This window comes from Lynx rufus, unplaced genomic scaffold, assembly GCF_022079265.1.
Source record: "Lynx rufus isolate CCGP_SWC_20201006 ecotype Redwood Valley unplaced genomic scaffold, mLynRuf1.p SCAF_26, whole genome shotgun sequence".
Taxonomy (NCBI): domain Eukaryota; kingdom Metazoa; phylum Chordata; class Mammalia; order Carnivora; family Felidae; genus Lynx; species Lynx rufus.
This window is the reverse complement of record NW_025814841.1, coordinates 3,348,563-3,373,713: the sequence shown is the minus strand read 5'-3', so window position 1 is coordinate 3,373,713 and position 25,151 is coordinate 3,348,563. Positions and strand designations below refer to the sequence as shown.

The window sequence follows — 25,151 nt, the reverse complement described above, 5'->3', positions numbered from 1 at the left end:
ACTCAACAAGATTACATCTCCCCTAAATATTAAGCAATGAGTAGAGAGAGAATGTGCAGTAGCGAATAAAACAGAGATGGTCTTTGTTCTAATAGAGGATTTCGTTGAGTAGGTCTGGGGAGAGAATAAAATATAAGCCAATACATTTTGCAACTATAGCTGTAGAATAATATTATGAAAAAGAAAAAGAAAAAGAAAAGGATACCATGCAGGAGAATAAAAATGGCCTCTTACTTTGGATTGGATTGCTAGGAAAGGCCTTTCAGGCTGAGTCCTCAGAATGAGAAGTCAGCCATGACAGAAGACCATGAGGCAGAAAAGAGTTTGGTCTGTTTGAAGAGCAAACCAGTGTTGTTTCAGCCAGGTGATCACTGGGAAGTGTGGCTTGTGGTAAAGTTGGAGAGACATGCAAGACCCTTCAAGGTCATGCTATATATATGTTTATATTATAATAGCAGTGAGAAGACATTGAAGGATTTTCAGGAGGGTGGTGACGTGACCCAACATATTTGTAAAAGATAGTCCTGGCTGCTTTATGAATAATGTCTTGAGGGCAAGAGTGAAAATAGCTTGGAATAGGATTAAGAGAGGTGGATGGATATGACATCTGTTTTAGAGATAGGATCAATTGAATTTGACGATGATTGAGCAGGGCATAGAGTATAAAGCAAGGAATAAAAGAGGATGTTCAAATTTTTGGTTTAAGCAACTATTTGGCTGAGGAAGTAATTTATTAAGGGAGGAAAGATAAAATTTACATGGGAAAGCAAGAGTATAGTTTGAGAGGTCTGTGAGATATTTTAGTGGTGAGGTCAAGTAGACAGTTATCGGTTCTGAAACTCAAATGTGAGGTCTGCACTTGGTAATACATTTGAGTGACTGTGTATGGTTTTTAAGACAGGAAATGGAATTGATCATCTGGGGGAAATCTGAGAGCAGGGGACCCAGGACTGAACCATAAGGATGAGTTGAAGATGCTAAAGGTAGAAATTTGATAGAAGAGGTGAAATCAGCCAGGAAGGTTGATGAGGAGGTACCAGAAAAATAGGAGGAAAATCATAAGAATGTGATATAATGGAAGTCAAGAGAAAATAATGCTTTCAGATTGAAAGAGTACTCAATTCTGTAGAATGTTGCTCAGGGAGCCAGGAAAATGAGAATTGAAAGTCCCATTGGATATGACAATATGCTATTCGTTTTGGACCTTATAAAGAGCAGTTTTATTTTCACTCTATTATATTTTTGTTGGCTTATTTTATGAGTCAATTTGTGTCTCTATAAATGTGTGTGTGTGTGTGTGTGTGTGTGTGTGTGTGTGTGTGTGATAACCAAAGCAATTTATTTCCTGATTTTCCCCATTAGTTCTATTTTTTTGATGAATACCGTACTTCTACAAAATTATGTGTCAGAATGTGATAGTCTTATAATTTTTACTTTTTAAAAGTTTATTGTTTTTTTGAGAAAGAGCATGCAGTGGAGAGGGGCAGACACAGAGGGGGACAGAGGACCCGAGCAGGACTCTGACAGCACAGATACTGATGCGGGGCTCAGACTCACAAACCGTGAGATCATGACCTGAGCCACAGTCGGACGCTTAACTGACTGAGCCACCCAGGCGCCCCAGTCCTACAATTTTTTTTTTTGTTAAATTTTTTTTTCAACATTTATTTATTTTTGGGACAGAGAGAGACAGAGCATGAACGGGGGAGGGGCAGAGAGAGAGGGAGACACAGAATCAGAAACAGGCTCCAGGCTCTGAGCCATCAGCCCAGAGCCCGACACAGGGCTCGAACTCACGGACCGCGAGATCGTGACCTGGCTGAAGTCGGACGCTCAACCGACTGCGCCACCCAGGCGCCCCTACAATTTTTTAAATTAATGTCCCATGATGTTGAAAGTGTGGCATTATTATGGTGAAAACAGGAGTACTTAAGCTGTCTTTGTTTTGCTTTGTGCTGATATCTTAAATGCTCTTGTGCTTCATACACATGTTCTAAATACATTCTGGTCTATTAGTAGATCTTTATTTTTAATTGCATAAAATTACTTAACCTGTTTCCTTAGCTTTTCTGCATTTATCAGTTCAAATAATAATTAATGAGTGAATAATAGGTTTAACTAATAGTTAATTAATAAATGCTGCTATCTACTACTGCTTAATACTGTCCATGGACATGGTAGCATTCAATAAATATTTTTTTAATATTGTTTAATAATGAATGGTTGAATGGAATGTTAGCTCTACTAACCCAGTAATCCGTTTTCTTTGTTAAACGTTTTCAGTAGATTACCCTTTCACAGGAACGTATTCATTGGCCCTTCATATTTTGTAAATAATTATTAAATATACAGAAATGCAGAAAGGCTTTAAGCCCACGGTTTATCTGGGCTTCATCAGATCCTACTACTAATAGATGTGTAGCCTTTCATCTTCCTTATACTTTAGCACATATGAAATGGGGACTAAGCTAACAAGTTTCATGTTTTAGATATGTTTTGGAGATGAATACTAGGTTTTTCAAAAATACTTGAGAGAAAGTTACTGTATAAAACAATGATTATCCATTAGACAGATATAATATCCAAAATCATGGGAAAAACTAAAGCATGAGAAATTCCTAGTGTAGGTACCAGGAAAATTTTTATCCCTATGATATGTTAAACACTATTGTTGAAACACCGTCAATAATTGCTTCATTGGCATACATTTTTTAAATGGGCACATATAGAGGATATTATAGAAAGCATATAATTTGAAGAATTTTCTTACAGACATCGTGATCATTATAGTAAGAAATACATGTCGATAATAGATTCTCATGAGATTAGTTTCCAATGTTTTATATTTTTCTTAATGGACGCCATCCACCATGGAAAAAATATGAGATTTCTCTCTCACAAACAGTTGTATTAAAAGGGGTGACATAATGTGCGGAGATAAAGAGGAACTTCAGTTATGGGGAGGGGGGGCATTTGCCTCTGGTCATTCAGGTCAGAAGTTTAATCACTAGGCAGTGAAGCAGAGACATGATGGTTTGACCAACCCCAGGTGAGTCCAGGAGCAGAACAACAAAGGGAGATTGAGAATAGAGTTGGCATAAGGCTAAAGATGGAAGTAGGGCTCAGATCTGAGAATAAGGAGGTGAGCTCTATGGCTCAGCAAGGACTGGGGCAAACGGTGTCTTAGAGGATTGACAAGGGGCTGTTCACCTCATGTGATGACTATTTTATTTACTTCAGAATGGTAAGGTTCTACCACACACACCTTCTGAGTGGCAATAGAAGAAAGAAAACGTACCCTTTGTCAACTGATCCTGACCTGTAATCTGAAGTTGAGAATAAAAATCAATCAGTTCAGGGGCGCCTGGGCAGCTCAGTCAGCTAAGCGTCCGATTTGGCTCAGATCATGATCTCACGGCCTGTGGGTTCAAGCCCCATGTCAGGCCCTGTAATCTGTGTCTCCCTCTCTATGCCCCTCCCCTGCTTGCACTCTGTCTTTCTCTCTTAAAAATAAATAAACATTAAGAAAAAAAATTTTTTTAATTTTAAAAATGAATCAATTTTAATAAATGATTTTAAAAATAGTACAAAATTTTTATATGCTGTTTTAAAATTGTAGTTACATTGAATTGTAGTAAAATGTGTGACCATTTTAAGATCATTGTCCTTGAAAAGTATCTTTTAGCATTTATCCAGATACAATATAAGATTTATTAAGATATAAAGTTTGTATTTTTGCCTCACCCAGAGAACCTATAAAATACTGCCCTTATAGTGTGAAGTACAGCATTATTTGAAATGAAATTAGTAGCTTATAACAGTGCATCACAAAGCAATGACTTTTTTCTAAAATGTTAGGTCAATGCCAGGTAATCACACACATTAAAATTTAACGTATAACAGAAAATAAAGGAACTCAGAAATTCTGTACCCGTTTTTCTATATCCAAATGCTGATAAATAGTGGCTAGACTCTAAATATTTTGGGGAATGCTTTTTGAATGGTGTTGCCAAATTTTAAGGGTTTTTTTAGGCTGTAAATCATGCATCAAGATTTGTGGCCCCTCCCCAAATATCTTTTCAAAATTTGTTGTCGAGTATGGGAAAGGAAGTTGGGATTTGAAACACTGCTCTGCTAAGAGGTTGACTGGCTGGAGTTGCCAAGCAAAAGAATCCAAGTTATAAAGCTCTGGTCTAGGAGAAGGATTACAGAACATTCCCTTAACTAGAATGCCTATTGATTTGCCTCTCTGTAATTTCTTGTATTTATCAGAGAGTTTCTGTATGACCCTACAAAGTTACCTCTTACTGAGACTACTTTCCCCCAGGAATAGTCCCCTGTCTTGTTAGACCTAAGTTTCTCACCTTATTGTGGGAGTATTCATAAAGTCTGGTAGGTGGAATCAGCTTGAATTGAATTTTAGGAGGGAAACATGTTTAATCTGTATTGTTATGGACTATCACGAAGTTTCAAATCAACACAACAGACAAACTATTGCTTCCAGACATCTTTAACATGGAGTCCCAGAAGTGGAAGTCAGCTGATGCTGAGTTGTTTAGTTTGATTTCTGAATTCGCCACTTGGCACACAGGCTGAACTGTTTACCAAATGTACCAAGCTACGAATAGAACTACCTTCAGGCAAGAGTTCACTTATGCCCAATCTAGGTGATGTTTGACCTGGATCTGTATAACAGGAATGTTTTCCATAGGCAATTGTTTTGTTTTGTTTTGTTTTTCCAATTTGCTATTAGCGATCTTGCAATTTTTAATGCCTTGACAGACTCCTCATTCTTCCCTACTGCCTTTGGTTTTTGACAACCCTAAATGACTTTGTTGCAAATCTTGCCTTCATAGATGATGAAAAATAATTAACGTGCCTACAATTAATCAGTCAACTGGACGGTTAAGTCAAAATCTCTATGAAAACTGTTAGATTCTCCATTTTTATGTCAGCAGCGGATCAAGCAGTACAAAACTGTATAACCATTTATATTCAACCAACATATGGCTCAGTTAAATAAATTGCTAATCAGAGGGAGTCTTTACTTCCATGTGTGTTGAAAGGAATATAGGAAGCTTAGCCAGTAAAGAAAAAGACCAAAGATGAACAGGTAGGAACTAGATTTACTTGTGATTTAGGAAATGCCTCCATTTTCCATGCATAGGTAATATTATTCTCCTCACCCTGTGGTGTGGGTAAGGGGAAAATAATGAGGAAATGATAGTGAATAAGTAAACTAATAATGAATAAGGCAACTTAAGTGAACACACTTTTTATAAATATTGCCTAGTGTTGGGCATTGGTACCCGAAACTTTTATAAACTTTTTAGATCTTTCTGTATGTTTATGCAAATGTTTATACTCACAAAATCTTTTTTTAAATGTTTATTCACTTATTTTTGAGAGAGAGAGACAGAGAGCCAGCACAAGCAGGGGAGGGGCAGAGAGAGACAGGGAGACACAGAATCTGAAGCAGGCTCCAGGCTCTGAGCTGCCAGCACAGAGCCTGACGCAGGGCTCGAACCCACGAACCGTGAGATCATGACCTGAGCTGAGTCTGCCGCTTAATTGACTGAGCTGCCCAGGAACCCCAGTATACTCACAAAAATCTTAAGATTTTGATCTCATAGTGATATGAGATGTTGCTAGGTAATGTTCATCCAGAATTCCAAGAGAGTTACAGTAGAAGAAATACTTCTCTCTCCTCTCAAATGTTTGAAAACGTTCTTCTAACATTGCTATAAAGACTTTGTATAAATTTATCACAAGGCCAGAGCGTGGGTTGGAATAGCAGAACAGAATACCAAAGCAGGGAGTTTCTCAAACTTGGAAACCATCCTTACTACTGCCACTGCCCTAAAGGACGAGAAAGAGAGAGGCCTTCATGAGGAGCGCTAATTCTTGCCCACTTTCAAAGATCCCTAAGAGGCATGTTTCGTAGCGGTCAGGGTAGAGAGACTTCTGTTTTCCGTGTCTTCCACCGCATTTGCTGCCTACCAAACAGCCTTCAATATGCAGCTAAGGTATCTCTTCTTCTGTGAAGGCTTCCCTGGCCCATGTAAGTAGAGTTGTCACTCCCCGTTTTATGTCACCAGAGTGACCAGAACGAATCGTCAATATGCTACTTATCCCACTCTATTGCATTTATTTGTTTTTCTTGTCTGTATTATCCTCCCTATCCCCTACCACCAGACTCTGAACATCTGAAGAGCCAAATGCATGTTTTGTCTAATTCTTACCCAAAGATCCTAGGGAAGAGTCTTGCACACGGTGCCCAGTAAATACCTGAATGAATGAGGAAATGAAGGAACGTGTGAAGGCCACCGTACATTAGAAAGGGAACTCTCTGAATGATTGAACCATAACGGTATTTCATGTACCTCTCTTTTCCCCGGCCCTACACAGCTTTTGGTAAATGTCGCTCATCCTAGTCTCCCTTAAGGGAGATCTGTAACTTATTATTTGATCATGCTTAACTCTATCAATGAAATGAAGTGTTTTCTTTTTATATGAATATTTTAGTTTTTCTTTGAAAATGGCATTTCACATGACTTTTAAGACTTTCAGAGATGGTATATAGAAGGTATATGAGCATTCTTTTTCTAAATTTTGGTAGTATCTCCCCAAAATGTTTGGCTTATGACTGACTCCGTTTTATTTCGGGAATTACACTTTCGGGGGTGACCAAATGCCAGTAAGTTACAAATCGCATGAAATAATATTTCCTGTTTTCTCTGAGGCTGAGTTCTTGTGGTTCTGTCTGAAGTCATCTCTGAACACTGACTACTAAAATTTCTTGTGGACATTTAGTAAGAGTTTTGGATTCCTGGTGATAGCTAAGTGAAGATTTACATGAGAAGTATGTCATATAATATGGAGATAGAACAACTGTGCTAAAGTTCTTTGTTATATATGGAAAAACAGTTCGTATCGGCAGCCTCATTGTCTGATACTGATATCAGAAGGTTCTCTTAAGCCATATTATTTAGCAGTTAGTATATGGATTCTAGAGTCAGAAGACCTGGATTCAAACCCTGGATTTGCTACTTACGACATTGGACAAATTATAAACTATGCATCAATCTTCATGGGCTTAAATTCCGGTTTCATTTCTTTTTTTTTGTTTTAATATGGAACTTATTGTCAAATTGGTTTCCATACAACACCCAGCGCTCATCCCAACAGGTGCCCTCCTCAGTTTCCATCACCCACATTCCCCTCCCTCCCACCCCCATCAACCCTCAGTTTATTCTCAGTTTTTAAGAGTCTCATATGGTTTGCCTCCTTCCCTCTCTGTAAATTTTTTTTCCTTCCCCTCCCCCAAGGTCTTCTGTTGAGTTTCAATGTGGAGGTTCCTCAAAAAAGTTAAAAATAGATCTACCCTATGACCCAGCAATGGCACTGCTAGGAATTTACCCAAGGGATACAGGAGTGCCGATGCATAGGGGCACTTGTACCCCAATGTTTATAGCAGCACTCTCAACAATAGCCAAATTATGGAAAGAGCCTAAATGTCCATCAACTGATGAATGGATAAAGAAATTGTGGTTTATATACACAATGGAATACACACGTGGCAATGAGAAAAAATGAAATATGGCCTTTTGTAGCAACGTGGATGGAACCGGAGAATGTTGTGCTGAGTGAAATAAGTCGCACAGAGAAAGACAGATACCATGTGTTTTCACTCTTATGTGGATCCTGGTTTCATTTCTTAGTAATCTATATAACCTTGGACAGTAGATTTATCCTCAGTGTCCCTCAGTTTCCTCATTTATTTTTTTTCAGTTGTTTAATTTATAAAATAAAGATAGTAACAATAGTATCTCTCACATAAGGTTGTGCGTTTATTAAATGAGTTGATGTGCTGGTTTGTACAGTCATTTAGAAAAAGGCCTGGCATATAGTAAGTGGGACATACGTGTTAAGTTATTCCACTAGAATGTGAGCTGCATGAGGAGCTGATTGTCCACTTTTGTTCACTGCTATATCCCCAGTAATAGAATAGTGTCTGGCGCGTGGTAGGCGCTTAACAAATATTTATTGAATTAGTGTGTATCACTTTTCTTGTCTGTGAGATGAGAATAATGAGAGTAGCTACATTGGAGAGTGTTCATGAACATTAAGTGAAGAAATGTTTATGAGGAACAGAACATTAGCTATTACCATCACCATCATTGTTATTGTATATAAAGGGCCATAAGTAATATTATAATCCACATATTTTTTCTTTCCCTTATCGTCTAGCTATTCTGCTTTTATGATTCATAACTTTGATCTTTAGGCTTTTTTTCCTTCATTCCTCGGTCAAATCTTATTACTGTTTTTTAACCTACTCAAGAAATTAATTTGCTTACTTCCATGGACATTTTCTGTCATAAGATAAAGGCAAACATCATCCTAAATCTCATTACAGAATAATGGAAATGCATATCATTTAATGTTCCCTTTTTTATCTTCCTATACCCTAAACATCCTTTGACTTGATCAACCTTTGTGAAAGTTTTGGGTTGACCAGCTGCTAACGAGTACGGTCTGCTTTTCACTTTGTACATCTGCTGAGTAAACACCAAAACTGTCTTTGAAAACTGAAATCACAAAAGCTTATAATTTATTTGTACCGTGTTGACATTAAGCCAGGGATGGGAGAAAAGATTGTATATTTTGGATTTCACATTCAACTCAAGGGTAATTGCCCAAGACTATTAAATGCTTTTAGCAATCTGAAGTCTGTAGAAAATGTTGACTACCTGGATTTTTCTCCCATGACTTAAATGCAAAGTTATTTTGTTGCAGAAAAAAAATGTATATATTAGGAGTCTGAGAGTTGGCTTCTAATTAAATATGTATATATATATATATATATATATATATAATGTAATATTGTTATGGATATATATTATATATATGGATATATATAATATATATCCATAAATATTTCTAGTTAGCATAGAATTGTTGCTGTAAGGGAGGAATGGTTCACAGTGGCAGAATTGACATCAATTGTGAAGACTGAGGTAGAGATGAATCTTCGTGTTTTTAAAGCAAATGTGTATCAAAAGGTTAATTCAGTCTGTAGCATGGCTCTATAACCTATTCTGAGCAATTCCTGTCTCTTCTAGCAACCAGCCATTTCTGGGCTGGCTGGAAAACACTATATAGTGCCATAGGAATACGTTCTTTCTTTCTTTTTCATATCTACCTTTGGACCTTGCTACTTGTTTTCTCCACTACTTCTCACAGGGACTTACTTCCTTTTCTTCCTTTCCCTTTGTTAGTAATTTACACTCTCAGCATCACCTACATCATCTCTAGCGTAGAAAAGGGCAAGTTGTGCCAAAGGCACAACTCTGTTCCTGATTGAACTAATCTGTAGTCTAGACACTATGTAACTATTTCACCTAATAACCTTTTTATATATTCACTTAAGTGACCAAGTCTCTATTTCAGAATAAATTTAACATACTTTCGAATTTGGGTGATTTTTTTTTTTTGAGAGACAATTTTTAAAAAATGGAGATATAAATGACATGTAAGTTTCTAGACCTGTTAGAATTGATGGCTACGTTTTGATTTTAAAAAGCAAATATAGATTTATAATTGGTATACAGTTAGAATAAACAATATGGTTTTAAAGATTTATTTTTAATAATGATTTTACTTATTTTGAATCAAATGACTATACAGTTCATACTTTATCCGTTGTCTATTTTTGTGTAAGTATACATGGTATGAGGCACCTGTGGTATAGTACACAGGGCATTGGAACTGAAATCGGATCCTCTGAATGTGAGTCTTACTCTGCTACTTTCTAATTAAACAAGTGATTTAATAGATTTAATAGATTTAATTAAATCTTAGCTCATCTATAAAGAAATAATGACATTCTCAGGGTTGACATAAGAACGAAGGGGCATAATTAGTGTGGGATATGTTTCATATTCAACAAATAGAATGCTATAATAGTCTATGCAAGCTATATTTATGTATCTTTTCTTCAGAAAGATGATTTTTATATTTAACAGTGGAATCTATTTTCAAGGCCACATTTTGCTTTTATTATTTTTTTTCACATTTTGCTTTTAGAAGGTAATTTATTGTGTATATTTGTGACTCACTTTTTCTCTGATTATTTTTGGATGAATAAGAAAGTTATAAATAATTCAAATACTGGATTATAACGATTCTGGAGTTACACTTAGTTTTATATAATGAAACTGTCTAATGGCCCATCATTTGAGAACCACATCCAAAGCCATTTGAATATATATTCTTGTGTGGAGGAATGACATTTTTCATCTTTTATCAGTAGTTTCTTTTGTATGTAAATTTTTAAATTCCTTTGGGAATGGCAGTACTTATATCATAATGGAATAAGAAATAACCAACTGGCTGAAAATAGATAAACCACAAATATTATATGTGTGTGGGGGGGGTGTGCATGTATACATTTATTTATTATACATAGGCAAGCAATTGAGCATAGGACAAAAAGAAGTAGAATTGTGAATTTTCTTGGTAAGTTCAGTGTCATTCAAGACTAGAAGTCTCTAGCCATTACTGTGCTTTGTCTCTCTAATGCCCATGTGCCAACATTCTACATTTTCTTTAAAGCTATCTTCCTTGAAGTAGGTGATTTTCTTCTCTCTTTAGTGCTCCCTACTTGCCCTTATGCCATTCTTGCGTCATTTATCTCTATCTCGAAGATTCTGACTATAGGAAAAAATATCAAGAAGCTTCCCAGGACAACGCTGTTCTAAAACTACATGAGAGAAATTATGCTCATATGGAAGTAGATGCATCTGGACTATGGTAGACTAACTTCTTCATGGTGCAGAAAGCCAGGTCATGAACACAGAGAAGGCAGGGTCCAAGCAACTCAGGCATGACCACTGTTTCAGGTTTTGGATTCCTTGTCCCCATGCAGTTACTAGTTAGAAACTCAAGATATACCCTTCCAAAGTGACTTTGTCCCTGGATGCCCAAATAAAAGTTTCCACACCTGGCTGGCTTATTTTCCTAGGATTTCCCTGTTCAATCCCTCGTCCTTGATACTTTCCTCTTGACCACAACTTGACACACACATGTGCCCACATGCACCCACATACACATACATGCATACATATTCCTGAAACAAGACTGCAATTGATGCAGTAACTTCATGGGCTATCCTCTAATGTTTTATTTGATTTTATTTTTTAGGATGGTGATCAAAACTTAAGTTATTTTCAGGACTCACTAGGAATTTGTGACCCACAGTTTAAGAAAAAAATTAGATGACTTTCAATAGTTTTTTTCAGCTTGCAAAACTCTGTGATTCTTTTCATTCTTATAACAAAAATTTCATTTAATAAAAAAGTTTCTATTCTCTGAGGAAAAAGCAATATGGTATGAAAAAGTGCTCTTAGAATTTCTGGTTTTTCAATGTTCTATTGAAATGCTAATATTTTATGAAAGTGTATAAGGAACAGGAAATTGAACTAAGAAGGAGTCGTAAGAATACTAATAAGAAAGGACAAAAATCTGTCAGAAAAACAGAAGCAAGAACCTGGGATAATCCTAAGTATAAACTACCAAAAGTTCTTATGTCATGGCATTCTAATTTGTACTGAAAGTTTCCTAGTTTTTAGAAAGATTTGAGAGGATTATTACTTGAATGCATTTTTTTAAATGCTTATTTATTTTGAGAGAGTGAGCAGGGGGAGGGGCAGAGAGAGAGAGGAGAGAGAGAGAATCCCAAGCAGACTCTGTGCTCAATCTCACTAACCTGGAGATCATGACCTGGGTGTAAATCGAGAGTTGTAATTTAAAAGACTGAGCCACCCAGGCACCCCCTACCTTTTTTATACCTTCTAAATTGCAGTGTCCAATGGCCAGAGTCATTAACATACATAGAAGGCCCTGAGAGAGTGCAAGGGAGAGGGGCAGAGGGAGAGAGAGCGAAAATCTTAAGCACACTCCACACTCAGGGCAGAGCCCAACGTGGGGCTCGATCCCTCCATCCTGGGCAGAAATCAAGAGTAGGTAGCTCAACCGACCTAGCCACCCAGGTACCCCGACAGCCCTTTTTTAAATTGCAGACTATCCCATCCCTCTTAATTTTTCCCTTTTGCATTTATCCCCCTCTTAAAACTGTATAATTTACTAATTTGTTGTGTCTGTCTCCCCCTGCTAGAATGTAAGCTCCATGAGAGCAGGGATTTTTTATCTGCTCGGATCCTTACTGTGCCCTAAGTGTTTACAAAGTGTTACAAAGCCCTAAGGTACCTGGCATATACTAGGAGCACAATTATATTAATTGCATGAGTGTTTGAATCTCCTAGTACATCAAGCGAATAACTTGCACATATACACTACTTAGGAAATATTTATTGTATGAAAGAAAGATTGTGGATTGTAATATTTGCATTTTACAAAACACTTTGAAGTCCCTTTTACACATACCCAAGAATGAGGGCAAGACATGGTTACAACTGGAATCTTTGTACCCTACCTTCCCAACCCCCACCCTCCATAAAGAAACTGAGAGGTTGAGTGGCTTGTGTAAGCCACAAAAAGTGGGGCAGTCTTCTGACGCCTATTAAAGTAGAATTGTGGTTGCTTTATATCCTGGGCTAGAGACTTGCAGTTTACAGAATGTGACATGTTAATTTCACTTACAAACTTTTGTTTCTAGTACGTTTGTCTGACTTTCAACCTCATGTTAAGGGGATGCCTTTTTTTAGATGTTAAAGCCTTGCAGTGTTTATTGTCCTTCTTAGCAACAATAGGTAGATTATTTAGGGAAAGAAAGCATTAAACATTCTGGAAATTAAAGCAAAGTTTACAAGCGTCAGAGTACTTTGTTAGTGTCCGTGCTTTTTCAGGCTCTTGAATTTTTTTTAACCTTTTTTCCTCTGTTGACTTTTTTTTTTTTTAAGACAGAAGACGAAAGAAAGTTTTAATTCTAGGCTTTCGTGGAATCTGTTGTAAATTGGGGAGCCTTGTGTTACGATTTGGAGAAAATGGCACTATTTCCTGGCCATGCTTGAGGAGCGCTAACAAATTGTAAGCGAAACTGAGGAAAGGGGAAGTACCACTAATTTGCCTGATGTATTAGCCATCTGCGATGCCTAACGCAGTGCACGTAATTAACACCACCGTCTGGCCTTGAGCACGCGGGGGAAAGAGGAGCGGGTAGCAGGGGCCGCTCTGGGTCTCGGAGTTGCCCAGAAGCAGAGGCGCGCGCCCCGGAGCCACCAGCCCGCCGCCGCCGCCGCCGCCTCCCCCCTGCGGCTGCTGATTGGCGGGGACCACAGCATCAGCAGCATCTCCCGGCGAGGGGAGGGCGGCGAGACTCAGGCAGCCACAGCCTCCGGGATCCTCAGCTCCCTCCCGGCGAGACCTCGGACTTTCGCCCCGAGCAGCCCCGTCTCCGCCCGCCACCGCCTCGATCCCCCGCTCCCGGCCGGCCCCCAGCAAAGTGGAGGGCTCGGCAGCCGGGAAAGCCGCGTCTGGTCCGGACCGGGTCGGGGAGGCCGGGGCCAGACCCCCAGGGTCCCGCCGCACCGTCCCGGCCCCCGAAGCGCTGCGGTCGCCGCGCCCCAGCCGCCAAGACGCCTCGTATCTTGTACCGCGGGAAGAGCGGGTCTTCGTCCAAGATGGGCCGGCAGGGCTTGGGGGGCGCCGGCGCCGCGGGGCGCTCCATGCAGCGCTCCCAGAGCCGCAGCAGCCTCTCCGCCTCCTTCGAGGCACTGGCCGGCTACTTTCCCTGCATGAACTCCCTGGAGGAGGAGGAAGGAGGTGAGGCCGTCTGTGGTTGGCGTCTCTGCCCGTTCACCCGTCGCTCCTCGGTGGGTGGACGGTTCGCAGGGGAGGGAGAGCCCCCGGTAGCAGGGTCCCTGCCCCGCTCGGCTCTCGGGGACTGCGCGCGGGCGAGCGACCCCTGGGCGCGCCGGCCGAGCCGCCCAGTACCGTCTGTTGGTTATTCCGAGAGCTCCAGGGGCGCTGACCTGAGAAACGGCTTTCCTAGTGAAGTTCATGATCAAGTGCTTGCGAGTTCAGCGAGGATGTAGTCTGGTGGGAGGCAAGGCAGCGGCCGTGCACCCCGCTCTGGTTTCTGTTTACTCCGGCAGTCTCGGTATTAGCATTTGGCCTCGAGGACTGAAGTCTGTAAAAATTAAAAGGAGAGGCAGCAGCGCAACTTTGAAACCGGGATCTCAGCTTGTGTAAACTCAAGATCCGGATGAGGGGAAGGGTGATACAATGGACAGGTCCAAGGTTGACCGTACTAAAGGCGGGTTTGTACTCTTGGACACTGAGAACTTTGTTCACAGGCCACAGTACTGTCAATGTGACCACGGGTTGTCTATCTCTGGTGTAAAGGGATGCCATGATAATTAAGCCAAAGAGAAAAACGGGGGAGGGGACTCGTTGTTTTAAACTCTTCACCAAATGGTTTCAAGACCTTCCTAAGGTTTTAAATAACACAACATAGGTTTTCTTCACGAAGAACTTTCCTATAAGATTTAACAACTAACAGAAATATATATAATTTGTAACTCACAGTCCGAATGGACTGCTAAATAATGGCATCCCAACATCTGAAATACTGTTTATTAATTTACTGATATGCTAGTTGCAAACCGTGTTCGACTTTACACGCATACCCAGAGTAGGTTAGGTATCATAATCATGTTAACTCTATTATTGTAGGTAATAGAATTTATTTTGCTTTTATTCTGTGACAGTCAGTGATCTCTTATCGGGATATCTGCACTGAGTCCTGATTTAGAGGAAACTAACTACCTGTTGGAAGAAGAGGTAGAAATAGATTTTCCCCCCTATTTTTCCCAGTGGAGGGGCAGGGAGGTGGAATCTGGGAGGATGAACAATGTCTGGAAAGTGGTCTTCAAAAGAATTCACTAGATAGAGCTATCCAGATTTCTTCTAAATTATTGTTGCAATATCAGTTTGCTATATAGATCAATAGAGTTTTAATAGGGTGCTTCCCTATATAAACACGACTTTTAAATTTTTTTTTTTCAACGTTTATTTATTTTTGGGACAGAGAGAGACAGAGCATGAACGGGGGAGGGGCAGAGAGAGAGGGAGACACAGAATCGGAAACAGGCTCCAGGCTCTGAGCGGTCAGCCCAGAACCCGACGCGGGGCTCGAACTCCCGGACCGCGAGATCGTGACCTGGCTGAAGTCGGACGCTTAACCGACTGCGCCACCCAGGCGCCCCCTAAACACGACTTTTAATTTTCATACTAATCCTTTGCTGTTTTTGTTTTGTAAAAAAATTTTTTTAACGTTTATTCATTTTTTTGAGAGAGAGAGAGACCGAGTGTGAATGGGGGAGTGGCAGAGAGAGAGGGAGACACAGAATCTGAAGCAGGCTCCAGGCTCTGAGCTGTCAGCACAGAGCCCGAGGCGGGTCTCAAACTCATGGACCGGACCAGACCGTGAGATCATAACCTGAGCCAAAGTCTGAAGCTTAACCAACTGAGCCACCCAGGTGCCCCTGCTGTTTTTATTTGTACATTTACATTTCACTTGTTTTCAACAGGTAAATGTTTAAAGCCTCAGGAAATGTAAAACAAGTCAAGAAATTAGAAACTCACACTGGATAAATGAATGATCATGATTGTAGCTGAAACTTTCAGTATTTATTATGAGCCAGGCACTGTTCAAACAACTTAACTGTATTTATTCTTTTAGGCCCACAACAGCTTTATGAGGCAGTATTTTTATTATCCCTATTTCACAAAGAGGAAACTGAGGCAGAGAGAAGTGTAGAAACTTGCCCAAGGCAGTAGAGTTGCATCTGAACCCAAGCCGTCTACAATACAACCTGTGCACCCAACTCTGGGCTATACTAGACTATTATTTTCATATACTTGCCAACAGTCACATACCTAGCAAGGGGTGAAGCTAGAACTCAAACCAAGGTGTACCTGAAAATACATATTTAAATATAATAATTTAATTATAGGCTCATTTCTCAACTTTTAATTTTTACACCAAATCTTCAGTCTTGAGTTTGCTTCAGATAAACTACCATTATTCTTCCCTAAGTTATAACTAGAATTGTTGAGTTTACAGAATACCATCCTGAAAAGACAAGAAGAGCTTATATAAACATGAAAATTTTCAGAACTGAAAGTACATGTATTTAATCTTGGGTTATATTGACTGTCCCAAAGGGGAATCTTATATCTACACATGGGAAATTGAAATAGATCTCTGTCCTATAATACGGCTTATTGAGTTGCCAAGACAAAATCTTTCAAAAGGCAGCCATTGTTTTTAAAATTAAGCATATAGTTCTCTACAGGTAACTAGAGAGGAAGGACTCCCCATAAATGAGAGGTCTTTCCACTGGGCTACCATCATTGATACAGCCAAGAAAAGAAATCCTAACCTTTCTCTTTGATTCTGCAGTATTTCTACCATCCTTGAAAGGTTTTTTTAGGGTGTTTCAACATACCCTGCAGAGTTGCAGAAGTTCAAAATCACTGCCCTAGAGCAGTGTTCCCTACATTTTCTTTTTCTGTTGAGACACCCACAAGGGATACGTGAAGTTCATATGGATAACATACTCTCATAAGCTTACTCGGGAATATAGTCATAACTATGAGATCCATTCTAATTTATAAAGGAGAGTAAATGCATCACAACAGATAATTTTCACACCAGTTGAGAACAACTTGTCTAGAGATCAGTAGTCTGCTAACTAATTTGACTGATGAAAGTGATTTTAGTCTGATTTTAAAGTTAGTGTTTTTTTTTTCTTTTTGGTCTTTTCGGATCAGATATAGTGTAAATAACTAATCTCAAATGTACTCTCCACTCCAGTTCAATATTCTCATTTCATTCTTATAGGGCACATCCAGACATTACCATTCTGCACATGAAGTACCAGGAAGTTTATTTTGAGAGACCACGTTGTTTGTATTCATTCCTTCATTCAAAAATATTTAGTGAGGCTATTTGATGTGTTAGCTATGGTAGTCCCTGAATGACTGTATATGTTCCCCACCCTTGTAGAGCTTACAGTCTAATGGAAGTAGAAATTAATAGGAACAACTATGGAATTGTAACTGTGACCAATGTTAGGATGGCGAAATACAGAGTGCAGTAAGAGATTATAAGAAAATCTAATTTAAGAGAGAAAGGCATCCTGAGAAAGTGAGAGCGGAACATGGATTTGAGCATCGGTGACAGCTCTCAGTCTCTCGCCTGCTGGGTGCACCTGTGAAAACCATTTGCTGAGAGCCCACAGCTAGGAAGTGTCAGAGCTAGGGTCTAAATCCATAATCTGGCTCTGGAATTTATAATCCTAACTACTCTGTGTGTTGTTTCTTCATGATTACACTACATTTCCTAGTAATGTGCTGCGGAGTTGACGACCAGGTACAGTACGATAATAACAGTTACCAATAATAATAATAGAACACATTTTACGTGCCACATTCCTTTGATTTCATGACAATTCCGCAAGGAAGTCATTATTTTCAACATTTTACACGTGTGAACGCGGAGATTTAGAGACGTTAAACAACTTGGCCACGGATTATACATTTCAATGGGGCCGACTTCCTTGAGGATGAAAGGGTCATTCCTATAAACAAAATAAGATTCTTGATTGGTCTTTGTAGCATCACTTTTGTATGCTCGCAATTCTTTTTTATGTGTTTTTGGGTTTTTTTGTTTTGTTTTTGCTTCCTTGTCCCTGGATATATTCCCAAGACTCCAGTCCTCTGAGCAGCTTTTTTTTTTTTTAAGTAAAATTAATAATAATAGTCCCTAACTTGTTACTTAACAGTTTATGAATTATGATTATTTATTTTATCACTGAACCCTATGAGATAAATATTAACTTCACTGTGTAAACTACTTGGCCTTGACATGGAGTCCCCACGTGGAATATTATTGGATGTAGAGTTTTTAACCATTACATGTAATTCTAAGAAAGAAGGAATCATTTCAAGGAAAAGTTACCATTCTTAGTAGGACAGGCTTCCCCACAATTTGCCACCCATGGATTCAAGGGCAAATGATTGTGGTCTTATAACGGAAGAACATGGCACATTTTCTAACACTTGGTAGATCTGGTTTCTCAGAGGCTATTTAAGGTTACCTCTGGTTCAGGGCTAGTGATTCTTGTTCAGTTATGTACGTGTAATATGTGATGAATTTGATTTGCTTGATTTTATGGCCTGCCTTCTTCAGTTAAAATCTGGCTTTGGCAATCATACGGAAGAGATTCTATCAACTTAGTGCTAGTAACTGAATTAATTAGTTCATTTAATTTCTTTTACATGCCACTAGCTTGAAAATTAAATTATAGGAAAACCATCCAAGAAACAGGAATAGTTTTTACCAGAAAAACTGAGAAAAGGTTTTTTGCATATGATAATGAAGCTGTGAGGAATTAATTTAAAAGGAACTAAAGGGACTAATAGTAATACCTATTTAATTCACCCTCATTCTTTAAGAGACCGTGCAACAAATAGGAAGAGTATAAAAAATACTTTCTTAGTCTAATCTTTGTATATGGCAAAATGATACACTTAATTCTTTTTTTATAAGTTTACTTATTTATGTTGAGAGAGAGAGAGAGAGAGAGAGCCGAGAGCAAGAGAGGAGCAGAGAGAGAGGGGGAGAGAGAATCCCACGCAGGCTTCGTGCTATCAGCGCAGAGCCTGACGCCAGGCTCAAACTCACGAACCATGAGATCATGACCTGAGCAGAAATCTAGAGTCTGACGCTTAACTGACTGAGTCACCCAGGACCCCTATATTGTTTTTAAATTTAATATGTGATCTAGACTTTTTAAAATTTGGTGATCATAGTTTTTGCACATCTTGACAATGCCAATATTGGGGCAGGACGTGGATAGTCAGTTTTAGTCTAAATATGTATCTTTTCTTAGGAGATACTGTTTTTTCTAGATTATGATTGATTATATATAATACATCATTTCATAAATGAGTCCATATAATATTCAACAGTAGCACAACATTTTTTAAATTTTTTTTTAACATTTATTCATTTTCAAGAGACAGAGAGAGACAGAGCAAGAGCAGGGAAGGGGCAGAGGGAGGGAGTCACAGAATCCGAAGCAGGCTCCAGGCTCCAAGCTGTCAGCACAGAGCCCGACACAGGGCTTGAACTCACGAACTGCGAGATCATGACCTGAGCCGAAGTCGGATGCTCAACCAACTGAGCCACCCAGGCACCCTGATAGCACAACATTTTTATATTAGGTTTACATTCTAGGCAGATACAGTGAAGTAAAAGATTTTGCAATTAAAGAAATAAATGAGAGAACCGTTTCATTCAGAGTACTTATTAAATATTACCTATTTGTCTGAGATTCAGAATTTTTTACTGGTAAGTGTCCAAACAGTATCTTTAGAGTAACTTAAAACTTTAATACAAAAGTCAAGTTTAACCCCAATTTTCTTTCATCCTGCAGTGAGCCCACTAAATTCAGAACTAGCAATGGGGATGAGCTTCCCTAGGGAGACATCTTGTGTATAATGACTTACGAAAGAAACCTACTAGAAGGTGGTAATGGCGACATCCCATTTGCTGCCAAAGACTATGGTTTAATGTAAATACTCTGTTGCTCTTTAAGTAGGCCCTTATTAATGATCAGACAAGATCATTCTATACAGTTGTTCCTATCTCTAACTCTACTGTAACAGTGTTTGATGGGGGGGGGGGAATTTACCTAATGCTATGTATGTATATTATTTGAACAATTGAAGAAAAAAGCTAACATAGAAATGATAGTACCAGTTTAAGTTTTGAAGGATCATTTCTTAAGATGAAACTAAATGAAAAGACTGTTTATTTTAGCTATTTCAGTGATCAGCTGTTCTCTTACTCTTGTCTGAATCATGGGCCAGGCAGTAACCTACATCAGTGAGGCAGGCCAGATGTAATACAAATGGGAAAAGCAAGGACTCTGAAAAGCTGGAGAAAGCTTACCCATCCAAAAAGAAATGGTGAACGCTCTGTTCAGTTCATTGATGCCAAATTGGGTATCAGCCCAGGGTTGGCAAACTTACTTTTCTTTTTTCCCTAAGAGAAAAGCTATAAATCTGGAAGCTTACTTAAAATCTTTAACTTTTACAATGTTGGCACCTAAATGAAAAAATATAAACATTATTTGGGCCAAACAAAACATAACCTGTTGACCAAATGTGTTTCACCAGTTGGCAACTTCTGTCAGGGAACCGCTTTCTTCCTTCCCATTCTTATTGTCACCTTGATAGTTTAGGACCACGTTTGCTCCCCGTTAAAATCTCCTGAGAGTCTCCCAACCTGCTCTCTACCTTCTGGGTCTCCCCACTGCAGTCCAACTTCATTGCCCCTGAATCAGTTCTCTTTTTTTTTTTTTTTTTTAATTTTTTTTTTTCAACGTTTTTATTTATTTTTGGGACAGAGAGAGACAGAGCATGAACGGGGGAGGGGCAGAGAGAGAGGGAGACACAGAATCGGAAACGGGCTCCAGGCTCCGAGCCATCAGCCCAGAGCCTGACGCGGGGCTCGAACTCACAGACCGTGAGATCGTGACCTGGCTGAAGTCGGACGCTTAACCGACTGCGCCACCCAGGCGCCCCTGAATCAGTTCTCTTAAATATGACCTTGATCTTGACACTGCTCTTCCTCCAAAAGCTTCAGTAGATTCCTATCTCCTACTAAATAGTGCCTTTAGCCTGACACTCAAAATCTTTAACAATCCCGTTCTTATATACAGCATAGCTTCCCTGGCTTCTAAGGCCTTTTGGGAATCCAGTAATTCAGTAAAACTAAGCCTTCTTGCTCTTTGCCTCCAAGTTTTTGTTCATGCCTTTCTTTCTGTTCTTGTTCTACCACTGTATCTGCATGATATCCAGTTGCCTTTCAAAGCTCAACTCATATCTTGTCTATGAAGTCTTCAGAATCCGTTTAAGCTTCTGTAGGCAGAGGAAAAGGTGAATGGGCATAGACCTGGGTTTGGAGTATTAACTCCACCTTTTCCTAGTTGTGTGAACTAAGCAAGGTACTTAATTTCCTTGAGCTTTAGTTTCCTCATTTTTATGTGAAATGTGCATAATAACACTCACCTTAGAGAGGGGTTTTGCACTGCATTGTCATGGTTATTATTCTCTCCTGATCCCATATCAAAACGTGTTAACCTTTTTCTGAACTAGATCTGTGCTGTACAATACAGAAAGCACTAGTCATGTGGCTTTTTAAATTGAAATAGATTAAAACCAAATTAAATTGTAAATTATTTCCAGAGTCACATTAGCCACATTTGGAGCGCTCAGTAGCTACACATGACTAGTGACTACCTTACTGGACAGTGCAGAATTATCGAACATTTCCGTCATTCACACGAAGTTATGTTGTTATATTGGATGGTACGGCTCCCAGTACTTAATAGCACTCATATAGCACTTAGAATATATTGCCTTGGATTGTCATTATTTATTTACTATCTTAGCTCACCTACTAAATTGTAAAATTATATAAGGAATTATGTGATCAAGTGTTACATATATTTATCTTCCACAGTGCCTTACACGAAGTAAGTACTTAGCAAATATGTAGTGAGTGAATAAAGGAATAAGTATCTGATTGATTTCTGTGTTCATATTATGAAATTGAAAGAAGCAATTAGAGCTGGAAGGGACCAAATTGCTTAAATAACTGTTTCCAATCTTGCAGGTACAAGAATGCTTGAAAGTCATGTGTTCTTTGTGCTACACCTAGAAGTTGGGTATACTTAGCTCCATATAAACTAGGAACATATTTTTTTTACTATAAACTATAAACGAACCATGTATATGTAGTATGCTTCATTTAGGGTGCCTAGTTGTAATCAACAGAAACCAATTCTAGCAATTTAGGTGGAAAAGATATTTGCTAAAGGATATTGGATAGGTCACAGAATCTTTAGGAAGATTGGAGATCCTGTGCCAGAGGTTAGGAACGTTGTCCCAAAACATACTGCGGAACTAATCCTAGCAAACTAACGCCGCTGCTTGGCGCAGATAACACAGCTTACACTATTGTCAACCGTCGATGTTGAATCACTACGTACTGTTATAGGACCTTCCTGGAAATTCTGTATTGCGGCCAGCATCCTCATTAGAATGGGAGCCTGTGGTGTCTCAGCTTCTTTGCTTCTCCAGCTTCAGATTCAAAGTTTGGGGTAGTAGTGTCTAATCCTCAGTAGCAGAACCTCAGTCATTGTTCATGCCCTATCTGCCAGGTAGGCTGGAAAAATGACACCCCCAAATTTTAGCATCCACAATTGAAGGATGGGTTTTTTTTCCTCATACATAGGAAAAGGGTTCAAATGCTAGTGACCCAAACCATTAAGAAGTATCGACTTAGTAATATAAAATAATTACCAGGGGAAAACCCCTTAAACTTAGCCTAATTACCTATTTTTAATATTTTTAAATACTAGTTTGCTATTGGGTTATTCTCCTCTTTGCTTGATAACCATAAGCAAATAGGAAAAGGGGGAAAATCTATGAAAGAAGGCTGAGGTAAAGACCATGGCTGTCTTAATTTTAACTTTTTCTATAGATTTGGCTACCCAAATATCCATGCACACTCTTATTTTCCATACAGATCATAGTTGGTCTCTCCCTAGAAAGACAACCTTAAAATGCCATTCATTTACTGCATGCAAATTGAAATCTAGGATGTTTGAATGATGTGTAGCTGTCTTCCTTATATCCAGATGGGGCTTTCCATGTTATAGTGACCTGTAAACCTAAAGGTAAGTCATCTGTTTACAATACATTCGATTTAAATGGTAGAGTAGCAACAGGATAATGAAAATCAAAATTCTCATATAGAAGAGAGAATAGGAAATACAAAGCAATGAATTGTCCACAAGAGTGATCAAATCCCACTTGGAAGGAATGGCAAAGATTGACAGTACAATACGTTCCTTGGTTTATTTATCTGGCAACCTTGGTTCTGTTTTCTGGAAAAGTATTTCTTTGTCTTTATTCTTCATTGACCACAAAGATTTGCATTGAAAACGAGGCTGTATACTATTCATTGCCTGCTTCTTGCTAGTGCACATTGGGAAACTCAGTAGTTACCTTAAGAGTTGAACAGACTTGGGGCGCCTGGGTGGCTCAGTCGGTTGAGCGTCCAACTTCAGCTCAGGTCATGATCTCGCGGTCTGTGAGTTCGAGCCCTGCGTCGGGCTCTGTGCTGACAGCTCAGAGCCTGGAGCCTGTTTCAGATTCTGTGTCTCCCTCTCTCTCTCTGCCCCTCCCCCACTCATGCTCTGTCTCTCTCTCTCTCTCTCTCTCTGTCAAAAATAAATAAACATAAAAAAAGTTGTTTTTTTTTTAAAAAAAAAGAGTTGAACAGACTTTTCCAACTGGGCTTAGTTTTTTAAAAGTTCAATAGCTGTACAGTCTGTTTAATTCCAGTCAGTTTCAAGTATGAGTAACTTTAACCAAATACCTCATTTGACAAAGATTTTAAGCCTTAAGATTCTGTTCTTTTAGTTTGTAGCCTCTGTGCTCTGCCCACTTCCTTTGCTCTCAAGTTTAATGGCATCTACCTTGATGTCATCTGAAAACAATGGGTTTGTGTGGGAAGGCAACGCCTTAATCCATTTTGGCCTGCAGTCTCTCTCAGCTTTCGAATGGCAAGACCCCACTTATGTATACATAATTTTCTTACTGCAAGTTTAGAATGATTTCACATTATTCCATTTTTCAAAAAAAGATTTGTATGGCATTTTATAATTTTTGAAACTCTGTCACATAGATTATAGTATCAGATCTTTATTCATCACTTCTCGGGCCTATTTCTGGGCCGTGTTCTATTTCATTGATCAACTTATCTATTCTTTCACCAATACAATATTGTCTTGATTTCTGTAGTCTTGAAATTTGATGGTGTCAGCCTCCAACTTTATTCTTTGTTTTCAATATTGTATTGACCTTTCTGGGTCTTTTGCCTCTCCATAATAAACTTAAGAATCAGTTTGTCAGCATCTACAAAATAACTTGCTGGCACTTTGATTGGGATTGCATTGGATCTATATATCAATTTGAGAAGAACTAACATCTCAACAATATTAAGCTTTCATATCCACAAACATGGAATATCTTTCCATTTATTTAGGTCTTTGATATAATTCATCAGAGTTTTGTAGTTTTCTTCATATTATACCTAACGTTATTTTTTTATATGCTAATATACATGATATTGGTTTTTTTATTTCAAATTCTGTTTAGTCATTGCTGGGATATAGGAAAGAAACTGACTTTTGTATATTAACCTTGTGTTTTACAACTTTGCTATAATTATTTACTAGTCTAGGAGTTTTTATATCTATTTTTTTCAGATTTTCTGCATAAACATTATACTATCTGTGAGCAAAAACAGTTTTATTTCTTCCTTCTCAATCTGTATAATTTGTATTTCTTTTTTTTTTAATTTTTTTTTTTGTGGTCTTATTGCATTAGTTAGAATTTCCAGTATGCTGTTGAAAAGGAGTTAGAGAAAGAACATACTTGCCTTGTATTGAATCTTGGTGGGAGAGCTTTGAGTTTCTCACTATTAAATTTGTTGTTGGCTTTAAATTTTTTATAGAGCTTTTTTATTAACTTGAGAAACCTCTATTCCTAGATGACTGAGTTTTTATCATGAATACATGTTGGATTTTGTCAGATGCTTTTCTGGGTCTACTGATATGATCATGGACTTGTTCTTTTCTAACTTGTTTATGTGATATATAACATTAAATAATTTGTGAATACTGAACCAGCATTGCATAACTGAGATAAATCCGACTTCATCATTTGACTTGCTAATATTTTGTTGAAGGTTTTGAGTCTGTTTTCCTGGGAGATATTGGCCTGCAGTTTTTTGTTCTTATAATAGCCCCTTTGTTTTACAGATGAGGATCAAGACAGAAGAGTCAAGGTCCTTTTTAACTTCACAAATCCATAATTTTTCACTCTATATTTAATACTATTTGCTGTGGCATCATTTGATGAAATCTCCACTTTTTGCTATGGATAGATCCAAAGTGACACGTTGAGAGATAGAAATGCAAATGTATATAATAAGGAATAGCTATTTCTGACACATTTGTTTGAATTTTATCATAAATATC

At 38.6% G+C, this 25,151-nt stretch overlaps 1 protein-coding gene across 41 annotated transcripts in view; it reads left to right on the top strand.

The window, feature by feature from the left end:
- The window catches only part of RIMS2 (regulating synaptic membrane exocytosis 2), a 614,217-nt gene that overhangs the window by 570,292 nt on the left and 18,774 nt on the right, over positions 1-25,151 (top strand). The window contains exon 1 of one of the 41 annotated variants that reach the window (XM_047088922.1): positions 13,644-13,785. The exons of 39 other annotated variants lie outside the window; for them this stretch is intronic. In XM_047088922.1, the coding sequence (XP_046944878.1) occupies positions 13,644-13,785 (142 nt within the window). Of the gene's footprint in view, positions 1-13,643; positions 13,786-25,151 lie in introns of those variants that run through there. One more of the 41 variants, XM_047088923.1, reaches the window with a different exon arrangement.